A 25521-nucleotide genomic window follows, 5' to 3' on the forward strand; every position below is an offset into this window, starting at 1 on the left:
GCTGCTGTGTCCTTGTGCGATCGCTCTGAATATAGAGCTTGTCCCTTTTTTCTTTCCATCAGCTCTACTTTGAAACTGAGAATGTAGTCCATCCAATACTGTAATATTCAGATTTTATTATTAAGTCATGAACGTCCTCTTTTTTATTTTGCACCCCACGCAGTGACGCTTGGCGCTTGCTCCTGCTTGGGGAACCGTCCAGGATGCAGGAAGGGAACCAGGCTCAGTCGAACGTAAGGCAAACACCCTCCCCTACACTGTCTATAGACACCTCAACGTTCTCTACGTTCCAAATTTCCTTTTCTTTAAGATCAGGGACGTTTTGTGCCTTTCTGCCCCTTCCTGGTTTTATCTTCCTCTTTCTTGTGGGTCTGTGTCCAACTGGGCGAACCCTTCCACTGGCTCCCAGCCGTCCTCTCGTGCACGCCTCCCTGTCTTCAGTGAACCTGCATACTTTTTCCTCCTAATTAGTACTTTTACTATGAAAACATAAATTCAGATCACTCGCACTCACGTAGATGTACTCCTGCTGTTCAATTCTTTTTAGTTTTACTTGTTTTCATTCTACAAATTATACAACAGTAATGTTGTTTTGGACAAAATCTGAAAATTTGCTGTGTTTATTCTTTTTGCTCCCCTCTTAAGATGTTTGCTTGCTGGCTGAAGAAAATCTCCCAGAAAACTGATAAAAGCTCAACTAGAGTTGCAAAATGCTTCTGCTCTTTTGCTTTATGGATTGATTTGTTTGGTTTGGGGGCCACACGCAGTTGTGCTCAGGACTTACTCCTGGCTCCACGCTCAGGCATTTCTCCTGGCAGGGCTCAGGGGACCATGTATAGTGCATGGAATAACGTAGGGTCGGCTGTGAGCAAGTGCCAGCCCCCCTGTACTACCTCTGAGCCCTGTCTTCACCTGAGTATACTATCTCTGCCATAATTCCAATCACAGTGGAAGTCTGTGTGCATAATTATAAGTTGACTGTATAAAAATAAAAAGAAAAGACGCGGTAGAGGGAAGGGACGCCTCACAGCACCGAGCCAGGCACAGGGCCTAGGGCAGCAGCTGTCTCTCCCGCCACCCGAGTTCGGTAGCCTCCAGCCACTTCCCCCACCCCGGGGAGGTTGATGGCGAAGATGTGGCAGGCGAAGGAAGGAACGGAGCCAAGATGGTTGGTCTCACTTGCAGTTTATTCCAATCTTCCCTCTAAACACTCTCCTCTGGAACTCTCCCCTTGCCCCCTCATACAGCTACCTTAAATCTCCCCGTCCCCCAGCAGCCTGGGGCTTATCTAAAGGTGTGGTTACAATCCATAGGGGGTATAGTTCTATCTCTCAGGGGAATGCCTTCACTAGGACAGAATCTCTCTTTCAGCAGGAAGACCCACCCAAGGGCAGAGTCCCATGAATGTGTTTCTCTTCTCCTCAGCCAGCAAACATATAAGAATTCATAATATTAATCATTTTGTATGGACACAATAAGAGATGCATTAAAGCTTATAGAATTGCTCTCCTGGGGCCATCTCAATCTCAGACTACAGTGCTCAGGCCAGATCAGTCTTTCCCATCCCTGGCAGGGTCCCAGTCTCATAATTACTATTGGATCATGACAGCATTTGTCTATGATCAAGCTCTTAACTTATAGTTAAGAATTAGGCACTTTGGCCAGGCCCATCTCGATGCCAGGGTAGCACATAACTCACCGCTTGCCCTGGATCCTTCCCGTCCCACGTCGGGGACCCTACTTTGGGGTGCTAGGAACTGAGGGCAACTGAGGCTTAAGTGGAGAGAGCAGATGCCCAGGAGGGAATATCGAGGCCAATTAAGTCTTAAGTTATAAAAACATAATATTGTCTTCTTGTGTCTATACAAAAAAGACATAGCTTTAAAGTAAATTATTCAAAAGGCATAAAGAGGAGAGAAAGGCAATGTTATAATATTCAGTGTCCTAGGAAGTTCTGACCTTACCAATTAACAGAGTTTGATTAAGGGAAGAGCAGATAAACTGGTAGAATTGGTTACAGATAAACAAAAGAATGGGAGTGACTCGGGAGCACTTTGATGGGTGTGACTGATAAACCTAAGCTCCTTGGGCAAGGGGAGCAAGGACGAACCAAAGTCAGGCCTAACATATTTAGAGCTATATTCCAACAGTTGACCATGCGTTTTCTTTCTTTGTAAATGCAGGTACTGGTTCAGTTCCTATTCTCAGCTTTATTTATAAGAAATCGTCTCTACTTCTCACAGAAATTGGCCCGGTTTCTGTTTTTACCTTTGTTTATAAGGAATCACCTCTAGTTCCCAAGGGACATGGAAGGTCACATGAGTTGACTGAGCCAGAAGACGGTTGCAATTTGGACGGAGCGAGGAGACAGAGGGGATGTGCTGGCCCTGGCGTCTGGGGGTCTTTATTGGCTTTTGACCTGCCCACTGAGGGACCTCTGGAAGGCAGAGCAGAGCTGGGAATGAGATGTGCAGCAGGCTGGGGCGGGCAGGGCTGGTTCTGGAAGTGTCTGTCCTGCAGGTGTGGGTGGGCAGCAGGAGGCCCTGGCTGTGAGCCAGCCCGAGGGAGGAAGTGAGTCTTCCCAGGGAAGGCTTGGCCCGTGCCTGCCCATGTGTGTTATGCGGAGGTATTTGGCCAGATGCAGGACTTTGCACCCCCGTGCCCGCGTTTTGCAGCTGTCCTATAACATAATGATCATAATTGATCCAAGCAGGAACACGAGGGGCTGCTATATGGAAATCTCCATGCTTAGCGCTCAGTTTTTCTGCAGACCTAAAACTGCTTTACGAAGTATCTTAAGGTTGAAAGATAATGGAAGTAGCTATTTAGCCTGCCATCATTCCTGCTCAGACATGAACTGAAGGAGAAAGCACTGCCTGGCCCCTGATCTATAGTCTGTTCCGGAAAGATGGGAGCAATCTTTAAAAACAAAAGAAGCAAAGTGCTCGCAGCTCCCAGAGATCGACATGGTCCAAGCTGAAGTTTTGCAGGCAGCTCCTGAGCTACAGACAGCCCTGGAGCATTTAGCAAAACTGTGAAATCTTAGTGTTGGTCACGTGATCTCACTGGCACAAGGAGAGACATGGACTGTAGGTTTCCAAGGGGAAGTGTAATGAGAGAAAATCTCCCAAGACCCTCAAACCTACACACTGACTCCTGACCATGGGCCAATCCTTCATATTGGTCCATGGGCCAGAGTTGTAACCAAAACATTAGACCAATGGCTGGTCCCCTCATATACCTGGACCCACCTAGGCAATGGCGTCCATGGTTCTGCATCCTTAAAATAAGAAATAAAATCAGCAACAACTCTTAGTCATGAAAAAACTACAAACTGTCATTCAGCATGCTGCAGGGAATACTCAGGAGAAAGTACTCAAAATCTGTAACCTCAAAATAACATGTGTCTTCCCGACATGTCCTAATAAATAATTTGCCAGGAAGAACATCAGAAGATTTATACAGAAATATCTCCAGTAGGATTTCACCTGACAACACACAAATGCATGTGCACAAAACACGCGTGTGTGTACACACTCAACATGAGTCTCATATAAAACACAATTTTGACGGAAAATAAGTGAGTCACTAAAGATCAGGTACAGCCGAAAATAAATGTATATTTTGGTGTTTCAAACATGAAGAATTGAACAATATTATAGTTTTTTTACTGATAGAGTAAATTTCCTTTGGCAGGAAATGTCTTTCTAAATAGCATAGTGATCTAGATGGATTTCTGACTTATCTCGTGGATGTTACAAGGTTGTGTGTGCCGTGTCATCTCTGAATATGTCTCTATGTGTTTGGTATAATGTGAGGATTTGATCAAAAATGTATAGATGTAAGGTTATGTGCATTTTCTAGTGAAGGGAAGTTGTGTGGTGAAAATTCACTTTTCTTTACGTGGATTCTCAATAGGTCAAGTCTAGGGGTCAGAGACTTCAGTCTGGTTTCTTCTTTTGGTTCTACTGCTCATTGATATCTTGTACATTTTCTACTGTGTGTGGAATTGACCTTCTTATTATATTTTACCTTTTATACCCTTGAGATGGGGAATCCCAAGGAAAGTGAGAAATTTAGCAGCAGTTTATTCCTCATTACATTTTCAAAGTGAAAAATATATGTACTATGTGGCCACGGCAAAGCGATTATCAAAAATGAAATAAACAGGTGATATTCTATATTAATTATTCTGTATATCTTATTAGGATAAATGATCAAATTTAGAATAAATAATACACAGAAATAAAATTTCCATTAGTTGAGTATTTTATTTTATCTGACCACTACCTAGATATTTGCAATGATGATATTTTAAATCTAAATTTTAGGAAATATTTGTTCAAATAGTCTGTATTTTTATCTCATTTGTTAAAATATGGTCTATCCCTATTGTTTTCTAGAGGAAAACAGGTAGTTTTTTAAAAAAATATTGCATTGGTCATTTTTACTGTCCATTTTGTTTCCTTATACAAAACTTCATTACTATGGATTTATAAATTAATATGATTTTAGAAGACTAACCAATGGTTTATATCAATTGACCAATGGTTTATATCAATTTTTTTTTTACTTTTTTAAAATGTTTTTTATGGAGTCTTCCTATGGTGACTGTACATGCTTTCCACTATTGATCAAGAAACACATCCCATCCTCCCCAAAACATCTGCCGAAACAGATTTATCTGTAGAAAGGATTTCCAGATTGGAATTGCACTGCTAAAACCGTTGTCAGTATTCAACTAATAGCTAGTTCCATTTCTGGGACTATATTTAAGTATTCATTCTTGATTCGAGTTGTCTTATTCCAAATAGAGAAGAAGTAGATTTTTTGGATGTCCTTGCTAATTTTCAACTCAAGCTATGACAGCTCACTGCCCAGTTCTTGCAGAAATGACCCCTTGCTCCTTGGTATGTTAATCCTGTGCATAACTAGCAACTCTAGGACTTGTGTGTTGTTGTGCCTTTATCTCTGAGCTGACTGAAAACTTGTTTTAAATGAGTGGCCTGGCTTGCCCCTGGTCTGGTTTCCATATACCTCTTTTCTATAGACAGTGGCCAATCACAAGTGTATGAATTAAATATGATAAAATAAAATGATAATAAGCAAAAATGTCAGTGAAAGCCTTAGATTGAAACCTCACAGTGATATTTTTTTAGAACTCTGACAGTTAACTTTATCAGTGACATGTACATTAGTATCTCATATTGCATAACCATTGCACCAAGAGACAGGTGGTGAATTGCACTGTAGAAAGAGGTCAGGGTTTAAATTTCTCTAGGGAAATCCTGGTAGGCTATATGAAAAATCACAAAAGGTATTAAATGCACCATAACCTTCACTGAATTATGTAGTTTTCTCTTAACGACAAGTATATTTTTTTTATCTGACTGTTCTAGCATGTACACATTCGTGGGTGGAACTTTATTTCATGTGATATTAACTCACAAGGTTATTGCAAATGGCTCTCGTTTTGCTGTAGTCTTCTCTTAAATTTGAACTGAAAATGTTCTAATTTGCTTCCAAACAGTGCATATTTAAATGAAAAGGCGGTATCACTACATTTGGGAAAGTTCTACAGGCCCAGAAAGCACTGTAGAACTGTCATCCCGTTGTTCATTGATTTGCTCAAGCAGGCACCAGTAACATCTCCATTGTGAGACTTGTTACTGTTTTTGGCATATCGAATACACCATGGGTAACTTTCGGGGCTCTGCCATCCAGGTGGGATATTCTCGGAATCTGGCCAGACTCTGTGAGAGAGATGGAGGGATCAAACCCTTATAGGCTGTGTGCAAGGGAAATGCCCTACCGCGTGCTATTGCTCCAGTTTACATTTGGGGTTATCTGGTAAAATGTGGGTGGTCGTGAGAAGGACTAGAGGAACTAACTCATGTGAATTGGTTTGCAAAATTGCATCTATGATGTGCCTGAGACCCTGGTGGAATGTTCCCATGGCAGAAAACAGAAGTCCAAATAGGTTGGTAGAGAAATGCAAAGACCTTTGAGTTATGTCCACCCCTATCCCACTGATTGAGCTGCTGGTCTTTGGCTATGCTTGGGATCCTGAATTCGAATGAGCAGAACGGACAGTGGCTGGATCATGTCAGAGAAACCTGCCCACAGTACTTGTCTCCCTGCCTTATCATTCTTCCTCCTCTGCCTCCTTCTTGTTTGGGCTGATAAATCTGTAATACATTTGCTCTCTTACTCCAGGCCCAGAAAGCCAGGACATGACAGAATATCAGCGACCAAATCATAAAACAGAAAGAGAGAGAAAGAAGAATAATGCCTGCCATAGAGATTGGCAGGGGGCAGAGGGCGGGGAGAGAGAAACTGGGGACATTGGTGGAGAGAAATGTACACTGGTGGAGGGATGGGTGTTGGAACACTGTATGACAGAAATCCTATTGTTATCAGCTTTGTAACTCTGGGAGTCATGGTGACTCAAAAAAAAAAAAACCCAAAGCAAAACAAAACAAACAAACAAACAAATCATAAACTTCAAAGGAATACTTTTATTTTATCCCAAGATAAAGTGTATTCTGATCTAATAGGAATAAGTGTAAATAGAGGAAGTCATCCAGCAGCTGAGAATATATAATTGATGTATAAGGATGTAACTGATTTTTTTGTAACAACACACAATTTCATGAAAAAACACTTTGAGTAATGTTTTATTTAAACAGGTTTATTCATGATTCAAAATATCTGAATGCCTATTGTTAAGTATTGGAATGTTAATTATTGGAGTGCTTAGAAATTCAAATTGAGCTTTACTTTTATTGGAAATTTAAAAGAACTTGAGTAGTCACAAAGAGGACATTGAAAGCAATTTTAGAAATGTAGGTGAAAGTTGGTGTGGCTGTTTGTGTAAGGTTAATGAAGATAATCAGAGACCTGAATGAGAATATAATCAGTAAAGCTGGACTGACCTGGGTTTGATCCCCAGCACCTCAGATGGTCCCCCAAGGTCCACCAGGAATGATCTCTGAGCACAGAGCCAGGAATGAGTCATGAGCAAAATTTTGTGTGGCCCAGAAAACAAAATAAATAAATAAGTAATGAAGATATTGACCAACCCTGGTAGAGGTATAAAATGGTTAAATCCTTAGTGTGTGAATTCGTTGAAGGATACATTTCTGAAATGACTCCAGGTTTTCTTTGCTGAGTTCATGTGGCAGTGGAAATACAATTCAAAGGAATCTGTAGTAGCAGAGGAGGATATTATTTAAAAATTTAATTATTTTTATGAAGTTGTTCACAATAATATATTACATTCACTATTCCACACCAATCCCACCACCACTTACACCTTTTTACCATCTTTGTTTCATGTTTTTCCAGCACTCATACCTGCCCCAATGGCATTCCCTAAATAATTTATTTTATATTTCTAGCTATGAACAATTAGCTAAAAATTATTCAAAAATGTCTCCTTAGAATAAAGTATGTGAAGATTGTTGTATCTCATCCTGGAGCCATTAAACCCTTGTACTACTAACTTGTTATTACAGGTTGAGCCTTGTCTGCTAATATTTTTTAAACCGAGATTGGTTGCCTTCTACTTTACATCCTTCCAACGTTGTGTGCTACTCCTTGTACACCAGTGGTGTAGAATATGAGATGTTGCTTCAGGAATTCTAAAATTTTAATAGGGGGATAGAGCTGCAATGAAATTTTTGACTGGATGGTGACTTTGGGGTCTGGAGGCATCTCTGCAACCTGACCTCTTCCAAGATTTATTTTCGAGTCTCTGGATCACAGTCAATTAATGAGCTTATATGACACCAGAGGCAGTTCATGGGTGTGACTGCCAGTCTCCCGGGCAGAGCTGGGACATGAGGGGAGGTTGCCTATCCCCAACTTCATAAGAGCTTGGGGATTTCAGCCAAAAAACCTGCCCACCTGAGTTCTTCAACAGATTCATTCATGGATGAGGCTCCCGAGCTTGTGAAGGTGGGTCGTGAGCATGGCTGCACATGAGTTCTGGAGGTTTTTGACTGAACTTTCTTTGGGAGGGTGGAGGTCCCCCACCGCCCCCCCCCCCGCCACCAAGCAGAGCCTTTGGAGGGAGAAATGTAAGCTTTCATTTCTGAAGTGTGTAGCTCCAAATGGTTGAGAAATTTAGATGCAAAGTCATGAGTTGAATCCAAAAATTTTACACTTCAAATTGGGTTTGAAGGTAGTAATACTAAAGTGACCTCTCAGCATACAGGACGAGGCTTAAAATTCTGAGTGCAGGACCAGAGAGATTAGTCAAAGCCATGGAGCCAATGCTGTACTCGTTGCAGTTGGCCCCTAGGACTATGCCTGGAGTGGCCTGAGCACAGTGCTCGGGGAGCACCCAAACCAAGGACAAAACTGCTGGAAAATTACAATCCTGAAGGTTGAGAGGATCCAACTGAAGAACAATGGTGGCTGAATTATAAACTACAGAGTTTTAGGCTTAGTCTGATTCGGAAGGTCTTTATAGATGAGTTACTTCAAAATAGAAAAAAGTAAAGAAGAAAGAGACAAATGCATAAATATCATTAAGGCAAGAAGGAATAAATGTGAAAAATTAAGAAAGAGTTGTCATTTTATGATGCCATTTTAGTGACTAAATAAACAGAAGTGCATTTAATTTAATATATCAGCAAGAACTTAGATTGAACAGGAGTTGTGTCCGTGAAACTCTAAAGGGCTGTATCTGACTTTGTTACTTTACAACTAATGTAAGAAGTTTGAAGGACTAAAGCCTTTATTTATATATTTATTTATTTGATTCAGTAAGCTTTTAAATTGGATTGATATGAAAAGTCATTCCTGGGAAGTATGCCCTAATAAGAGAGGAGTTGTAAATTCTAACTTTTATTTTCTCATCATGAAAACCCTAGCTATAAATAAAAGCTTCATTGATCAGATATAAAATTGTAACATTAAATGTCAGGTTCTCTAAAAAAAACCACTTTGGGACAGTCAGAATGGAGTGGCATAAAATAGCCTTTGCTAGGCATGCAAATCGCTAGAGTGATACATTTCCCTTGATATTGTATTCTATATTTCATGATTCAAACATATCCATGAAATTATTTCAGGATTTAAAGTGTTTGGGGGTGACAGAAGAGCTATGAAAAATTTAGTAGAATCTGAGAATGTCTGAAATTGTACTGCTGAAATAGGTTTCTGTTCAAGTCTAATTGTCAATTTTCTTTCTCTTTCAGGAGGCGGTAATGGGGATATTGATCAAGGATTCTGCATGGAGCACCTGCCTTTCCTAGTTGGAATTTTCAAAGCCCCAACTTAATGCCTCACATACACCAGGTAAGTTTTTGAAAGCTGAGAATCTGCCAGAGTCTCTGTGGACACGTATGCTTCTATGGCAGTCCGTGAGTAAAGGCGATTCCATCGTCCACTTGACCGTCATTTACCTGAAGTTTTCCACATCATTGCTTCTTGGAACATCACAATATTTCGTTATAAGTTTCATGGACTCAGATAACGACTGTGTTATTTCTGCTTAGATTCTACTTTGGTAGTTCTCAGAATTGTCATTAAGAAACAAAAGGCTTTGATGGAAAGTTTAGATTAAATTTTCAAAGAGAAATACAATGTCTGAATTCACAACAATTTATAAAAAAATGGTATGATCTCTAAGCACATATGCAGTGTTTAATATACTCTATTGGAAAACAGAAGGATGCGTTTTGATTGATAACTGGAATAGTTCAGTCTTACAGTTGATACACATCATTGGGTTTTTTTTTTCCAGACTTTGTTTGGGTCACACCTGGTAGTGCCCAGGGCAAGTTCCTGGCTCTGTGCTCAGAAGTCACTCTGGGGTTGCTTAGGAAACCATATGGGGTACCGGGGTCGAACCCAGGTCAGACACGCACATGTAAACACCCTACCCACTGCATTATATCTCTATCCAGTTTTACTTTATCTTTGAGAATAAGATGTGTTTTGTTTTTGCTTGGATTCTGAACTCAGTCTTCTCTATGGATCTTTAGCCTTTTTATCATTAATTCGTGTGCTATTTCCACTTTAGTTAGTTTCTACGACTTACTTGAGGGAAGCTAGTCATTCTTTCACAACCATAGGGATTTGAGTCAGGGGGTGGGGGCTCCTAAGTGGTGTTGAGAAACTCCTGACGGCCCCACCAAGATTCTCATGTGGGGAAGGCCCAGTGATGTGGCAAGGATGTGGTGCTGCCCGGTCCTTGCAAGGTCTGGACCTTAAGCCTTTTTCTACCCGATAGGCCCCTATGGGGTTGGAGCGATAGCACAGCAGGTAGGGAGTTTGCTTTGCACATGGCCGACCGGGGTTCTATTCCTCGTCTCTCTCGGTGAGCCCGGCAACCTACTGAGAGCATCTAGCCCGAACACCAGCACCTGATAAGCTACCCGTGGCGTATTCCATATGCCAAAACACAGTAACAACAAGTCTCACAATGGAGACGTTACTGGTGCACGCTTGAACAAATCAATAAGCAATGGGATGACAGTGATACAGTGACAGTGATACATAAAGATGTAATACATACATGTATAAAATTAAAAGTATTTAAATGATTAAGAAGTCTCTAAATTTTAAAGTTTGTTGGCTATGTTATTATTTGTAATTTTCAAAAGACCATCATATAATTTTACTTCCTGCTATTCTTTTTTAAACTATCTTGTCTCTTTAGCTCTTTAGGATTGATCTCTTCTCTATATGTACAGTTTTGTCTATTTTCAGCATTTCGTACATGGGATTCACTAGTAATTCCTCTTATGTTACTTTCCAGAATGCATTTGGCGCCCATTCAAGGCGTCTCAATACTGTGCTCCCCACTTTCTAGACTAAATTTCCCGGGTGCAGCTTGGCGTCGCTTTCCCCTTGGTTCCCGGCCGGCGTGGGGCGTGTTGAGTTGGGCCCCAGCCTCGGGGAGGATGCGCACAGGTACCGCAGGGACACAGGGATGCGAAGAGGCCAAACGCCGGGGGAGCGCGCGGGCAGTCGGGTCCCGGGTTGGCCTCCCGGGGCTGCTGCAGCAGGTGCCCGGTGCTCCGGTACCCGAACAGGGGAAGCCGCCAGCTCCCCGTCTCTCCAGAGGCCTAGGGGCTGCGCTGGAGATGCGCCCGCAGAGCCGCGTTCCTTCCCAGCCCCCTGAAACCCTCCGTGCATGCTGCCTGCGTTTCCTCTCAGTTTCCCTTCTTAGTGCCCGTCAGCAGGGTAGCAGCCTCCAGTTCCCCTGGCCTCGCCTTGTTGGCTCACCTGGGGGTACTGCTGACCACAGCCCAGGTCAGGGGTCGCCAGCTGGCAGGCATGCTACCCACTTTTGAGAAAAACAGATCACGCAGCATGCCCCTAGAAATCTACCTTCTTCAGTGAAGACACCAAAAGTGGTTCCACCTCCCAGGCCCAGGGTACCCCTTTCTTCTCGTCCACTTTGGGGAAACTGAGGAACGCTGATGGGATAACCTCGTTTAAGGCCAACCTGAGGAGCAAGAGGGCGGCTTCCGCCTTATTTCCCCTTGTCCAGGCAGCCTCGGGACTGCACCGAAGCCCTGGGCGGGTGTGCTGTTGCTGGGCTGACTCCGCAAAGTGGGGTTTCGACTTTGTAAGAAAGGGGGAACTCCTTGGTCCCACCGTCCCCTGCTCCCCAGGCCAGGCACACTCAGCTGCTCCGCCTCTCAGTGCTCTTCCTTGGCCCGCTCCCCATCTCCTGGCACAGCTCAGGCTGGGTCTTCAGCTCAGGGGGCATCTTCCAGGGGCTGCTGCCCAGGGCTCTCGGGGATTCTCTGGGTCCGAGTCCTCAGGCCAGCCAGTCCTCAGGAGTGGAGAGAAGGGTGTGTGTGTGTGTGTGTGTGTGTGTGTGTGTGTGTGTGTGTGTGTGTGTGTGTAGGGGGTGCCTACAAGTCTCGTTGGAGTGTGTGTCAGGCTTTCTGCTTTGTTTGTGACTTTCCCTGTTTGTGACTGCCAACTGCTGTCCTCCCAGGCTGTCCCTGGGCGTGCTGACCACACCCTCAGAAAGGCCACTGAATGCCCCCTCTGGTGTCCGGTGGTACTTACTATTCAAGACTGAACCCCCATGCCCTCTTCTTTGCTCATCCTTTCTTTCCTTCGCTGTCACTGCGATGGTTAGTCACCTTTCTGATGGTTTCAAGAAGTCAAGCTTTGAATTGTTTGGCTGCATTTGGCTATTCTCATGCAATGTGTGAAAACGGGGCCATAATCCATTTTCCTATGTCACAAACACAAACATGAACTTTCCTAATGTTAAAAGTTGGACTGCATTTTCAATAGAATGTTTATAAATAGATTTCGCTATGTATGTATATATATATATATATATGTGTGTGTGTGTGTGTGTTATATGTTTGAAATTCTGTCTGACTAATCAGTGTCACTTAGTTTGATTGACTTTAAGGTAATATCTTGTATTCTACTTGCTCATACATTAAGGTATTTAATTCACTGATGAGCTTGTATGTATGTATATATAAATATCTTTATATATAAACATATATAAAAATATCTTTGTTTTCTATGCCAGCTCCTTTAAGTTACAGTGTCAATGATTTTATTGAGCTGAAGAAAAGTATATTTATATCTTTAGTTCTTAAAACATGAGAAGAGTGCAAAAGTATCTGTTTTGAAAGAATCTTGTCTCAAATTATGTTGTTGTAAATTTTGAAAAGTTGTGTATTTTTATCTTCTTAACACTCTTATACTTTGCTAAAACACATATCAGTTTGTGTCCAGTCAGGAAAGTTAAAAATAATCAAATTATTTCATTAGAAGTAATGATTAATGTTTAATTATATACATATAAACATATATATATATGCTTGATATTGAACAATTGACTTTGTAAATTTTAGACTGTACATTGTATGCAAATGCATATATGATTTCATGGATATACTTTTGCTTGTTTTCTTCATTTAATTAGTTTAGCTATTTTGGGGTTCAAGACATTACCCCTGAAATTATTTTATATAATTATATAAGGTGCTAGGCTGTTTTTCTCTAAATATAAAATAGTAGACAGGCAATAAATGTAAATGTTCCATGTTTTCCTTCAAATCATGGTAAATAAATAACAAAATACATCAGTGGAAATGAAGAATTATGTTTTTAAAGTTTTGCTGTGTCTTTAACTCCTTGCTCATTAGATGATATTTATAAAACACGCCTTTAAAACATGTTATTTGAAATATTATTAAATGTTTTACTAATTAAAAACATGTCTGAGGATAAAATATTCCACAAGTTTATTTCAAGGAAATGTTTTAAATCCTAATTGCATTTGTTAATTCCGTTGGCTACCACCTCCTTCTATAATATGGACTAAATTAAATTTCTATGACAGAAATGAGAAAATTGATGCTCAGAGGTTCAAATTGATATGTTCAACCTTAAGCATCATTATTCATCTTAATCAGAGAAAAGCTTAAGGTTGTGTCTCAAATATTATGTCTTTGATGGAATGTTTTTCTTTCAGAACTTTGAAGTGAATGCTTTATATTTTTTGAATATCCAACCTTAAATAATGGTTCCACTAATTAGGATTCCTTACCAAACTCTTTTCCCCCTTTTATCTCTTCTGTAATGAGGTAATATATAAAGTTAGTACAAGGAAAACAAAACAAAATTATTCCTGTAGCCATTAATATATGTGCCCATGTTTTATTTTGCTCCACCTATATATTTTTACGAATACATGTCCTTAAGCTTAACGGTGCTTTTCTACAGAGAGCCATCTAAATACTTTGTCTTGATGAAATTCCTGATAAAGGAAGTGATGAATAAGCACCTGTTACTCAAGAGAATTCCTCACCACTGTCCTTCTTCTTGGGGCTGGTTGGTCATTGAAACATCATCAAGTAGTTTATTAAAAAATATAATTTTTTTTGGCTTTTGGGCCACACTTGGCTGTGTGCTCAGGGCTTACTCCTGGCTCTGTGCTCAGGAATTGCTCCTGGCAGCCTCAAGGGACTACACGGGGTGCCAGGGAAGGAACCAGGGTTGGGTGCGTGCAAGGCAAATGCCCAAGCCACTAAGCCACTGCTCTGTCTCTCCAACCTCAAACGCCCAATGGTTAATGAGGGAAAATGCTTTCAGGCCTATGCATGAAGAATGTCCATGGCTATAAATTCTTAAAACAAATAGGATGGACCTGGGCTATTTTCTCTGGTGTTGGGAGACCAGAAGTCGGGGAGAGAAGGAAGGGCTGTCGCAGGCTAGCAAGGGGTGTCCTCAGCCCCACTCCGAGCGCGATGAGCTGAATCTCAGCTTGTAGGGCCCCTACACCTGATGATGGCAAATGGCACTCTTCAGGGTCCTGAACGGGGGTCAGTGATGGCCTCCGGCAGTAGGAAGGTAGCAGAGGGCAGCAAGGAGGGCGGCGGGCTTCCCAGCCTCAGCCCTGCCTGCTCTCCAGGGAACAGTTTCTAGTCCGAAAGTTTCCAGGACAGATTTTCAGAGACCAGGCGACTGCGTGGACATTAGGTCCCCAGGGGCTTCACCAGCCAACGCCTCGCTCAGACAGGCTGAAAAATGCCTCCCTCACCTCTTTCCAGAGGCCCGCACACCCTGAGAAAATTGCTCAGCGGACAGAACATTTGGGCCTTTGTTTGAAGTACGTGTTTAGGAGTATAAAATAGTATTTAAAAAGAAAGAGAGTAGAATAATGCGTAATATCGGTAGCATTGTGCAAGGAAGGACATCAGAAGCTCTTCTTAAGTGACGTTCTTTGAATTCTAGCTTATGATAAAAATTTCAGTTCTATGTAAAAGTAACAACTTATAATTTAGACTATCTTTTCTGAGTATGTCAGCAGAAGTGGAGTTCATTAACTTGATATATATTTTTTCCTAACCTTAACCAGACTCAGAGTGTAAGTTTAGCAGAGTATTTATATGGTAAGTCTACTGAAACTGCTTATTTAATACAAAGTACAACTTGCACTGTCTCTTTCAAATTATGGATTTGGGACCCATACTTTTGAAGCAAAAAACTTATAACTTAATCACATTTCTTACATTTTTTAACAGAATATTAACTTTAAACACATTTAGGATTAAAAGATTTTGAATATATGGCCTTGTAAAGAGAAAGAAGTCTAACCCATGATTTATAACAACTTAACATTAAAAAGATGTACAGCCAGTACAAAAATAGAAAGAATAAGAGTAACCATCATATTTTAATTTGCACAAATACTAATTTTATGTTACAAAAATTTGATGTTAAAACTTGAGAGTTTTTTTTCTGGTGCCATGACATATTATAATGTACTATTTTATTTCTCTGTTAAAATAAATTGTGATTTCACAGCTCTTATCAAATTTATTTCTTTGTCTTCTCTACATGAACATTTAAATAAATACATTTTATGCATTTATTTTATTTGATCCTGTGTTCAATAACTTCTCTTAGTTCTCTCTTGAATCTTAGATGATTACTTCATTTTTTTTTAAAGTTTAAGTTTTCCAAAATCTTGGCTGTTCAATCTGTAAAGTTTCTTTTATTTTTTTTTGGTCTTCACATTAATCTGCACATAACCTGTATGCAAAATGTGTTTGCAAATTTGGAATTGTTCCTGAGACTATATACTTGCTCTTTCACCTAAATTCTCTTACTTTCATTTACATTTATAATATAATTGCTAATATGCTACCTTTTTTTGCATAAACCAATGGACCAGTAAATACTGCCATGGGCTTGCTCTTTGCTCTGAAACTTTGGAATATTTATTCTCTATTTCACAACTGTTTTAACATATTTTGGAGGTAATAAGCTACATCGTTGCATTTTTATTCATGGTATTAATTCTATGCTTTGTTTTCTCTCTCTTCTTATTCATCAGCTATGGGCTTTATGACTCACATTTTATCATAATCCATTATAATGCATTATAGGAAAATAAGGCAGTTCTCTTTATTCTGTGAAAAACTCATTCTTGCAGACTTTAGGAAGCTTACCCAAGGTCACTCACACAGAATAAGATCTAGGATCTCTCGGATCTGATCCAACATGAGTCAATGCTTACTGAAATCCTCGGAGTCCTTAATAGAGCTGAGCAATGGGGAGACTCATGTTACCGACATGTGCCAAGTAGTTTGAAGATTTCAATTTCTTACTTCATTTTGGTCTTTGTGTATACCTCTCCTTCACAACCCTCTATTCAAATGTCTAGGGTTTGGAAGAATTTCCAAAAATTGACCCTTTAAACTTCTAGCTCCAAGATAATTTATTTAATGTCTTTAAGGGCCATTCCAAGACTGAGAGTATTTCCTTCTTTGTACTACACTCCCAAGTATTTTCCTGTGTGAGGAATCTCAGAACAAAGGGTCCATCTATAAATGATCCAAAGAGAAAACAAGAGTAGGGAATTCCTTCTCTCCTTTTATTATTCAGCACAGTCAGTGAAAACAACAACAGTTTTTGTAAAATGTGTGTTGTGTATAAGTGACAAATATGCTTTTTATTTTTCTGTATGAATATAAGGCAAGTGTGTCTAACCTTATGGATCAAACACCTTTTACACATTTTCATTTTCCTAGCAGTATAAAAGCATTATATGGCATTGAAAATAAATTATAAAACAGAATTCATTTGCACTTAGAAGACACTGTCTACTGGGTAAAACAGGCAAACTATTAATCCCAGTGATTAGTTAATTCCTATGGCATGAGAAATACTAGGTTCCATTGGGACAATTTAACTTGCAGACATATGGGGGGTTTTAATTACTGTGGGTAAGAATATTGTCAGAGAAGCTTTCTTTGCTAACATAACATGGAAACTAAAGTCTGAAAGAAGTACAGGAATGAACCAAGTAATGAAGCACTTTTCGGAGTCCGGATTAAGTATAAATATATACACCCATGATTTGCAAACACAGTATAAGTCTTGCAGTTTTGTATAGTGAGTTGCAGAAAGTTTTGGAGTCTGGTGAAGTAGATGGTGTAGAATTATGCAAGCTTTCTGAGAGGTTCTAAACATCTACCTAACCCTGTTTTGTACTCGATAATTTCAGAGGAGAATGATGATTACAAGATAAGGCAATGCACACTTCCTCAAGGTCTAGTGGGATGAGAGACTATATACAAGGAAAAGCTCAAATTGCAAGAGTCAGCCCCATGAACTTAACAACAACAACAAAAAAAGTTCAAGCTCTAGCCTATAGCATTGTCCTAACCCCAGGTAGTGAATAATAATGAAAAATAATTGCCTTTCAGTACAATTTTCAAGTAAAGGAACAGATAAACAATAATGAGTTAACTGAATAACAGCACAATCACTGTGAAACAGAGGCCAAAAATGGACAAAATCCACAAATGAGAGGAAAGAAAATTCACAGAGAACTGAAAACAATATGTGAAAATAAAGACAATACAAATATCCCATTTAAAAGCATGAAGGACATGAAGTTCATGTAATGGAATTCTGATGGAAATTCCAGAGGATACTGGAAATAAGAACCCAATTATTGACATAGAATTATTTGGTTACATAATACCTGACCACAGACATTCTCCCTCTATGGTAACTTTTCTAAATTCTGTGCTTTACAACGCAGTGAGTTTTACCAGATTGCTTGGTGAAATTTGGTAACGCATTGGTGTATTTTCCTCCCACTCAGTTGGTGACTCCTTTTCTACCATCCTTGGAGCTTCTCTGCCAATGCAGTTAGTGAGCTTTCCCAGTCAATGCAGTGCCCATCAGCCACAAAAACACATACAGAAGCGCTGAACTTTGTCAAAAGAACTAGTTTCATCTAGTCTGGAATACCATACACCAGGCTATAAGTATCTACTACTTGTGTGTGGCTTTTTCACAGGATACAATATTATTTATTAATTGTATTGCAATTGCCTGGACAATCAATTCGTTTTAATTACTGGAGAGTTCTTTATTGTATTGGCACAGTGCAGTGTGTTTATCCTGCCTCTATCTGATGAAATGTCTGTTGTTTCCAGTTTCTGATACTCTGCCAGAAAATTTCTGCTAACATCCTGTCTGAGAGCTTTCTCTGTATTTATGTTAATAATTTCACATTGTTTATCTTTTACTATTGTTGAGTCTAAAGTTGCTGGGTGGAACTGTATTAGAAAATGCCAGTTCTAGTCTGTATCACTGTAGCACTGTCATCCCATTGTTCATCGATTTGCTCACGTAGGCACCAGTAACGTCTCCATTCTGAGACTTGTTGTTACTAATTTTGGCATATTGAATATGCCATGGGTAGCTTGCCGGGCTCTGCTATGCGGGCAGGATACTCTCAGTAGCTTGCTGTGTTCCCCAAGAGGGATGGAGGAATCGAACCCGGGTCGGCCACATGCAAAGTAAACACCCTACCTGCTGTGCTATCGCTAGATTCCCTCAGCAGTACCTGCATATTTGCTGTTTCTGTTGCTACTACTTCTTAATAAATGCATTTTAGTAGAGTTGCACATGTGTTCACAGTGAACTTGAGCAAAAAGTACTACTATTCCTGTCACCACACACCAACAATTTCCCCCACACTAATCATTCCATACCAGAGTAGTAGTTTGGTAGAATTGTTGAATCTCCATTTGCCATTTCTAGCCCCTAATCCATGGCTGACATTGGGGTTCCCTTGATTCATTCATACTAAACAGTCACACTGTCCAAATTTCTGTGTTCTGCCAATTCATTCTTCCATGCCCTCAAGTTGGCAACCAGTAATCCTTTGACTCTCTTCATAGTTTTGCCATTTCCAGAACGTCACATCAACTCTTACAGTATATAGCTTTTTCATACTGGCTTCTGACAACTAAAAATGTGTGTTTAAGATGCCATTGTGTCTTTTTATAACTAGCTTAATGTATTCGGATCTAAATAACATCACATTTTCTGGATATTCCACAAATAGTTTATAGAACAGAAAGACATGGTGGTTGCTTTCAAATTTTGGTATTTATAATTATAAATATAGTTTCAGTCAATTCCCATGTTTAGAGTTTGTGTGGATAAAGTTTTCAACTTACTTGATTTCTACATAGATGTATAATTTCTGGGCCCTGTGGTGAGAGTATATAGTTTTATAAGAAATTACCCAAATGTCCTCAAAAGTAGCTGTACTGTTTTGCATTGTCACTAGAAGTAAATGAGAGATCCGGGTGTCCCATATCATCATCAGTATTTGGTGTTGTTTGTATTTTGGGTTTTTTTCTTTCCATTAGATACATACTTACATCAATGCCATTTTATTTTACTACTCCTCATTAACAGATGTTGAACTTTGCTTAGACATCCCCCCCACTCATCTGTATATATATCTTCCTTGGCCTATAGGCTATTGGGATGTGTAGTTAATTTTATATAATTTTTAACTTACAGAATTTTAGGTCCTTTATGTATGATGAATGTCAGAAATTTATCAGATGTGCTTTTGCAGATATTTTCCCTCAGTCTGTGGAGAGTTGTCTCATTATTTTGTTTTCATTTATCATGAAGCAGTGATATTTTATTTTTATGAAGTCCATCTTATTTTGTCCATGGGTTGCATTTTTGATGTTCTGTCTGAAAAGTCGCAATACTCACAGCCATATGGATTTTTCTCCTCGATTGCCTTCCAATGTGTTTTAATGTTGTAGTTTTATATATCGTCTACTGTCCTTTCTCCCCACTGTGTGAAGTAGAATTTTGCACGGAGATGGTGGTCCGATCCCATTTGGAATTTTGGGACAATAGCGACATCGGTTAGGCAAAACCAACGACTGAATATGATGTGGTCAATTTCATTGTGGAACTGTCCACCAGGAGACTCCCATGTCCAGCGTTTAGATTCGGCCTTCTGGAACTTTGAGTTACCATGGATGGTCTTGGTTGACATGATGAACTCAGGCAGTCTCCCACTGAACTCAACAGTCTCTCACTGAATGTCTGAGTTCAGTTTGGGCCACATATCATTTTATATTTTTTTATTTTTTACATATATCATTTAAATGTTTAAGTAGCCTGTTTAAGAATACTTAATATCAAATTAATTTTAATGTTTTAATCTCATTCCCCAAATTTTATTTAAGCACATAATATAGAGATATTTAAATTTTTTTAGTACCAATTCTTTGAAACATGGTAGTTCTGTTTCAAAAAAAATGTTTACTGAAATTATTTTATCTTCTTATAGATTTCATAAATTTATTGCTGAAAAGCAGATCTACCACCTAGGTTGTTTTAAGCATATTTATGCCTTTCAGTTTTTAAATCAAGTACCCCCAAACTTGTTTTTCTTTACTATTGGCTTCTCAACTTGTAAGAGTTGATTCCATTTTTTAAAGTAAAATTAATTAGACCTTGAAGAAAATGCTTATTACTGCCAAACTGACACTGTTCAAAATAAGCAAGTTTATTAACTCTTAAAGTTGAATCAGCATAGTCAACATAAAATTCAAAAGGGTATTTATAGGCTGAATAATAACTGTAAACTTACTGTCAGTAGTGTTTTTTATGTGTGATTAAGCCAGTAGCAACTCTGAATATATCAATTGATTACCTGAATTGATAATTTTAAATTGGGTAGATCTTGGCAAGGTCCCCATGGCTTATTTGATATGCCAAAAAAGTAACAATAACAGGTATCATTATCCTGACCCTGAAAGATCCTCCAATCGTTGGGAAAGACAACTAAGGAGAGGCTAGTAAAATCTCAGGGCAGGGATTAATGGAGAGGTTACTGGTGCCCACTCGAGTAAATCAATGAGCAACGGGATGACAGTGATGATGACAGTGATAACTTACGGGATTGGGTCTAACTCAACTGTGTCATCGAAGTCCTGGATGTGGAATTTTTCATAAATTTTTTTTAATTTATAGGATCAAAATTATAGCCCCTGCAATCACTTCTGATGTTAGTGGTTTTCATATTTTATATTTTTGTCTTGTATCATTCTGCTAATTTCAAAGAACCTGCTTTCGATTTTGATTTTCTCTTTGTACATGACATTTCAACTTAACTTATTTCTGCCCCTTTTTTATTTATTTCCTGCTGCTTACATTAGCTTTAATTTTGTCTTCTTTTCTCATTCTCTAGGCATGGGAAGTTAGATGATTGAATTTACATAATTAGATAATCACTCAATGGTATTAATTTCCTTTTAAGTAATATGTTTATAGTATTTCAAAGATTTGATAAATTGCATATTCAACTAAATTTAGATCAAAAATCTTTAATATCTTGCCCAATTTTTTGGACCTGTGTGTTATTCAACAACATATTGTTTCATCTTCATAGTTAGGATTAGCAATCTATCCTGCCCACCTTGATTTCAAGTTTAATTTCTCTGAGGTCTGTGATCATACATTTTATGATATCTATAATTGTAATCCCTACCATTTATTAGATTTTATTGACAAAATATGATCTAGTATGGGGAATGTTTTACTTAAACTTGAGTATAATTTTATTCTGTTGTTTAGTGAAATAATTTATAGAAGCCTCTTGTTTAAAGTTGAGTGATGATGTTGTTTAATACAGAGATTGTCTTAGTTGTTAGCCTGCTGGATATCATTTTGTTATAGGAGTATTGGGCTGGAGTTATAACACAGCGGGTAGGCATTTATTTGCCTTGCATGCGGCCGACCCGGGTTCAATTCCTTCGCCCATCTTGGAGAGCCCAGCAAGCTACCGAGAGTATCCCACCCGCACGGCAGAGCCTGGCAACCTACCCGTGGCATATTCAATATGCCAAAAACAGTAACAACAAGTCTTACAATGGAGAGGTTACTGGTGCCCGCTCGAGCAAATCGATGAGCAACAGGATGACAGTGACAGTGATGGGGTATTAGTGATTTTGTATATTTCTCCTTAGAGATGCATCAAGTTCCCTTTAACATTTTGAGGCTGTGTTGATAGACATGTTGGAATCATGTCTTAGAGTTCTGAAGTAAGAGGGAGTCCTTAGAGTCCACCGGGTTGCTCATTTTCTCTTTTTTATTTTCTCAAGAAACAGAGAGTTTTATTTAGAATATGTGATGAAGGAAGGGCTGAGAGGGAAAGAAAAGTGAACAATGAGTTACACGCTTTGAGTTGGGATGCGGATGGTTTTGGGGTGGAATGCACCATGTCCTTTTTTTTTTTTCGTAGCTCGTTTCCTAGGAATTCACAGTTTCCCCCCGGTGAAGAACCAAAGCTGTAGCCCCTCTGGTTCTGCGGGTGTGAGGGAGAAGAACTTGCCCCATAGTATCTCATCTTGCAAAGGCATGTCTGGAAACATTTTCCGAGCATGGACAGTTGTTCAGCTAACATCAGACCTTTCACCTTCCCGTCTTGCGCAAGGAGAGAGCAAAGCTGAGAAACCGTAATAAGGGTCCTAGCCCCAGGAATCAGCATCTTGAACTATTGCTTCTAATCTTAGAATTGTGGGATGCTGGGCCAGGAGACAGTTCAAAGATGGAACACAACGTGCTTTGCTCGTCGGAGTCCTGGATTCAATCCCTGGCACCACCCTGAGAATGGTCCTCTCAGCAACACCAAAGATGGGGGGAAACTCCTGAATTCCCCCACATCACCCCTTCTTCTACCCATTGCCCCACTCGCCAGGACTCCAATAGAGTAAAAATGAGCTACAGCTAGAGAACTTTAAGCCATAAGATCTATGTACGAATAAGTTAGGAGGAAAGACAATAGGAGAAACAGAGGCATAGGAGGAATCTGAAGAGTCCCCCACTTATTGTCATGACAAGCATCCAAACCAGCACAACCTGTAGGCCAATTAGCATAAAGAAGAGAAGAAAGATGGGAAAGGTGATGTCAGGACAGCAGTGTGGTCAGGGACACTTGGGTGCTGGGGCCAGGGGGCAGAAATATATCTATATGGGAAAAATTCACGCTACTCTGACAGTACCTAATGAAATTTTAAAAATAAAAATTATTTTGAAAAAGGAAGAAAAGATCAGGCAAAAACCCACTTGTTTTTAAACCTTTGACAGGGGAACAGAGAGAAAGCATGGGAGTTAGACGTCTGTTTGCTAGGTCCTTCCTCCCAGCATCTCACAGTCACCTGAGCATGGGGATGTCCAGGTGATCCCCGGTACCTGAGTCCCCTGGAGGGTCTCTAGGCCACCTGAGCACCACTTGGGAGAAATAACCCCTCCCCCCCACACACAGAGATTTTTGTTAGTTTGGGGGCCACATTTGACCGTTTTTAGGGCTTACTCCTGGCTCTGTGCTCAAACATCATTTCCCATGGGGCTCTGGGTGCCATATGCTATACAGGGGATCAAGCCCAGGTTGGTTGCATACAAGGCAAGGGTCTTACCTGCTAAGCTATCTCTGGCTCAAAAGAACAATCTTCACCTTCTTACTGTATCATTTATCACTTATCTACCCAATAGATTGTGTTGAAATTTCACTAAAAAGTCAGGAAAGGAAGGAAAAAGCAAACACTGTCTTATGAGGCAGTGCAAGCATCAAAATTAGACTCCTAGAACCCAGATGTTGGAATTATCAGACAACCGTTGCTGTCATTAATATGCTAAGTGCAGAAAGAAAAAAAAAGGCGATGATAAGCAATGACAGATGGGTTATGTAAGCAGAGAAGAAGCTAGGAGGAAGAATCAAAAGAAATGTGATACATCAAAAACTGGCTAAATGCCTTTGATGAGGACATCAGTCAGTACGAAACAGCACGGGATGAGTTAGTGAGTTTGAAGATACGTCAGAAGAAACTGCTCAAGGTAAGATGCCCAAAGATAAAATAATAACAAAAAAACGCATCATCTGTCTAAGACTGAGGGGATGGTTTTAAAAGTTATAGGAAACATAATTAGGATTCAGAAAGAGACAGAGAACAGAGCAAAAGGAATGTAGCCAGCTATAATGGCTGAGAATTTTCCAAAATTAGTGACATATGTGCCCTATTGGATTTGGTGGTTAGACTTTAAATTCAGCAATAGGGGTATGGTACAGCAGAAACAAATTGGCATGTTCGACTTTAAAAAAATCTACTGTCTGAAAGATATCAGTAAGAGGAAAGCAAGTTGAAATTGGGAGGGGTAATTGCAATGATTATCTGACTTATATATTCAAATTATATGAAGAAATTTGAAAACCCAAAAAGTAAGAAGGAAAAAAATATGAAAGCACAATGAAATGTCCCTGAGAAGAAGAACAATTAAAAAACTTGAAAACAGTGTTCAGTGTGTGTCACTAGGGGACACAAAGTTCAAACCATGATTGGTGCCAAGGCATACATTGGAACATTTTGTATCAAAATTACAAGATTCCTGGAAGTGACATCACTAGCACCCAGCAGTAGGGCGGCCACTTCATTCACTGCTGGTCAGCACGCAGAGCGGGCAGCGTTTTTGAGATGTTTGGGACTTTCTTGTAGAGCTAAGTAAAGTTTTACTATATAATTTGTCACATCTCAAGATACTTATGGATTTGACAAACTATACTCCTACAGAAACCGACATGTGAATGTTTATAGTAACACTATTCATAATTGTCAAAAACTATTAGAAAATAAGACATCCTTCAACAACTGAGGGTTAAGGCATTTGCCTTTCCTGTGGTGACGCTCTTCACATCCTGGCACTGCATCTGGTCCTTAAACTGCCATAACTGATCCCTGAGCACAGAGATGAAAATAAGTCAAAGCCCTCCACCCCCCAAATGGAAATAAAATAATGATCAAGCACTAAAATCATATAACTGCACCTTAGATACATGTTGCTAAGTGAACAAATCCATGGGGCTACATACTGTATAATTTGATCTATATGTGTTATGGATTTTAAAAAGCAATTTATAGCTGACAAAATGCTCAGGGGTTGATGGAGGTTGGAGGTATGAGCGTCAAGTAGGTAAAGTTCTAGGAATCTTTCAGCTTTCGAAATTATTCTCTATGTTACTGTTTTGCAGGATTCGAGATTGGGCATTTAATAAAGCTATCCAACTTGTTAGTCTGAATCTTAGTATATCTTAATAAAAAAATGAATGTCTCGTTAGGAAATTAGATTTAAGTATTTAGGATCTAAGAAAGACTTGCTAATGTGTCTGGATGGTGAGCATTCATTATAAAGTATGAAGAACCCCATTAGAGGATATAAGGAAAGTGCTGATTGATGTGTCCCGTAAATCAGGGGAGAGAATGTAAAAGTGAAGACAAAACCAGCACATATAAGCTCTGAAGTTCAGTTAATGCAGCAGGTTCCTGCAGGAGGTGCAGTTCAGTTTCACAGCCAGACCTCTTACCCATGCCTCTTGTCCTGGAATGGAACGATGGAGAAAGTACATGAGCAATGATCTAAGCTAAAAACTTCGCTTTCCGAGTAAGAATGTTCTGATAAATATGGGGAGGAGTCTGGTGATGATTCCTTGGTGATCCTTAAAGCAATTACCAGTGACTGCATCAATAGCTGAGGCTTATTTGAATAAGGATATAGTGAGTAGCATGTGTAATATTTAGAGATTTGTGCATATACAGAGGCTTGTAATGGGTTTTACTTTGTCATCTAAAAGTTCTAAAAGAATAGCCTTCTTATAGCAACAACCAAAGCCAATTCTTATAT

The 25521-nt window shown here is 39.6% G+C and overlaps 1 protein-coding gene across 7 annotated transcripts in view; it reads left to right on the forward strand.

The window, feature by feature from the left end:
* LOC129406491 (uncharacterized) overlaps nt 1-25521 on the forward strand; it is a 341367-nt gene that overhangs the window by 185033 nt on the left and 130813 nt on the right. For 6 of the 7 annotated variants that reach the window (XR_008631035.1, XR_008631038.1, XR_008631037.1 and 3 more), the window contains one exon: nt 9207-9306. Coding sequence is in view for 1 of the 7 variants with exons in the window: in XM_055144459.1 (XP_055000434.1) it covers nt 9207-9216 (10 nt within the window). In the remaining 6 variants the exon portion in view is untranslated. Of the gene's footprint in view, nt 1-9206; nt 9426-25521 lie in introns of those variants that run through there. The other variant, XM_055144459.1, reaches the window with a different exon arrangement.

The sequence above is a fragment of the Sorex araneus genome, chromosome 7 (assembly GCF_027595985.1).
Source record: "Sorex araneus isolate mSorAra2 chromosome 7, mSorAra2.pri, whole genome shotgun sequence".
Classification (NCBI taxonomy): domain Eukaryota; kingdom Metazoa; phylum Chordata; class Mammalia; order Eulipotyphla; family Soricidae; genus Sorex; species Sorex araneus.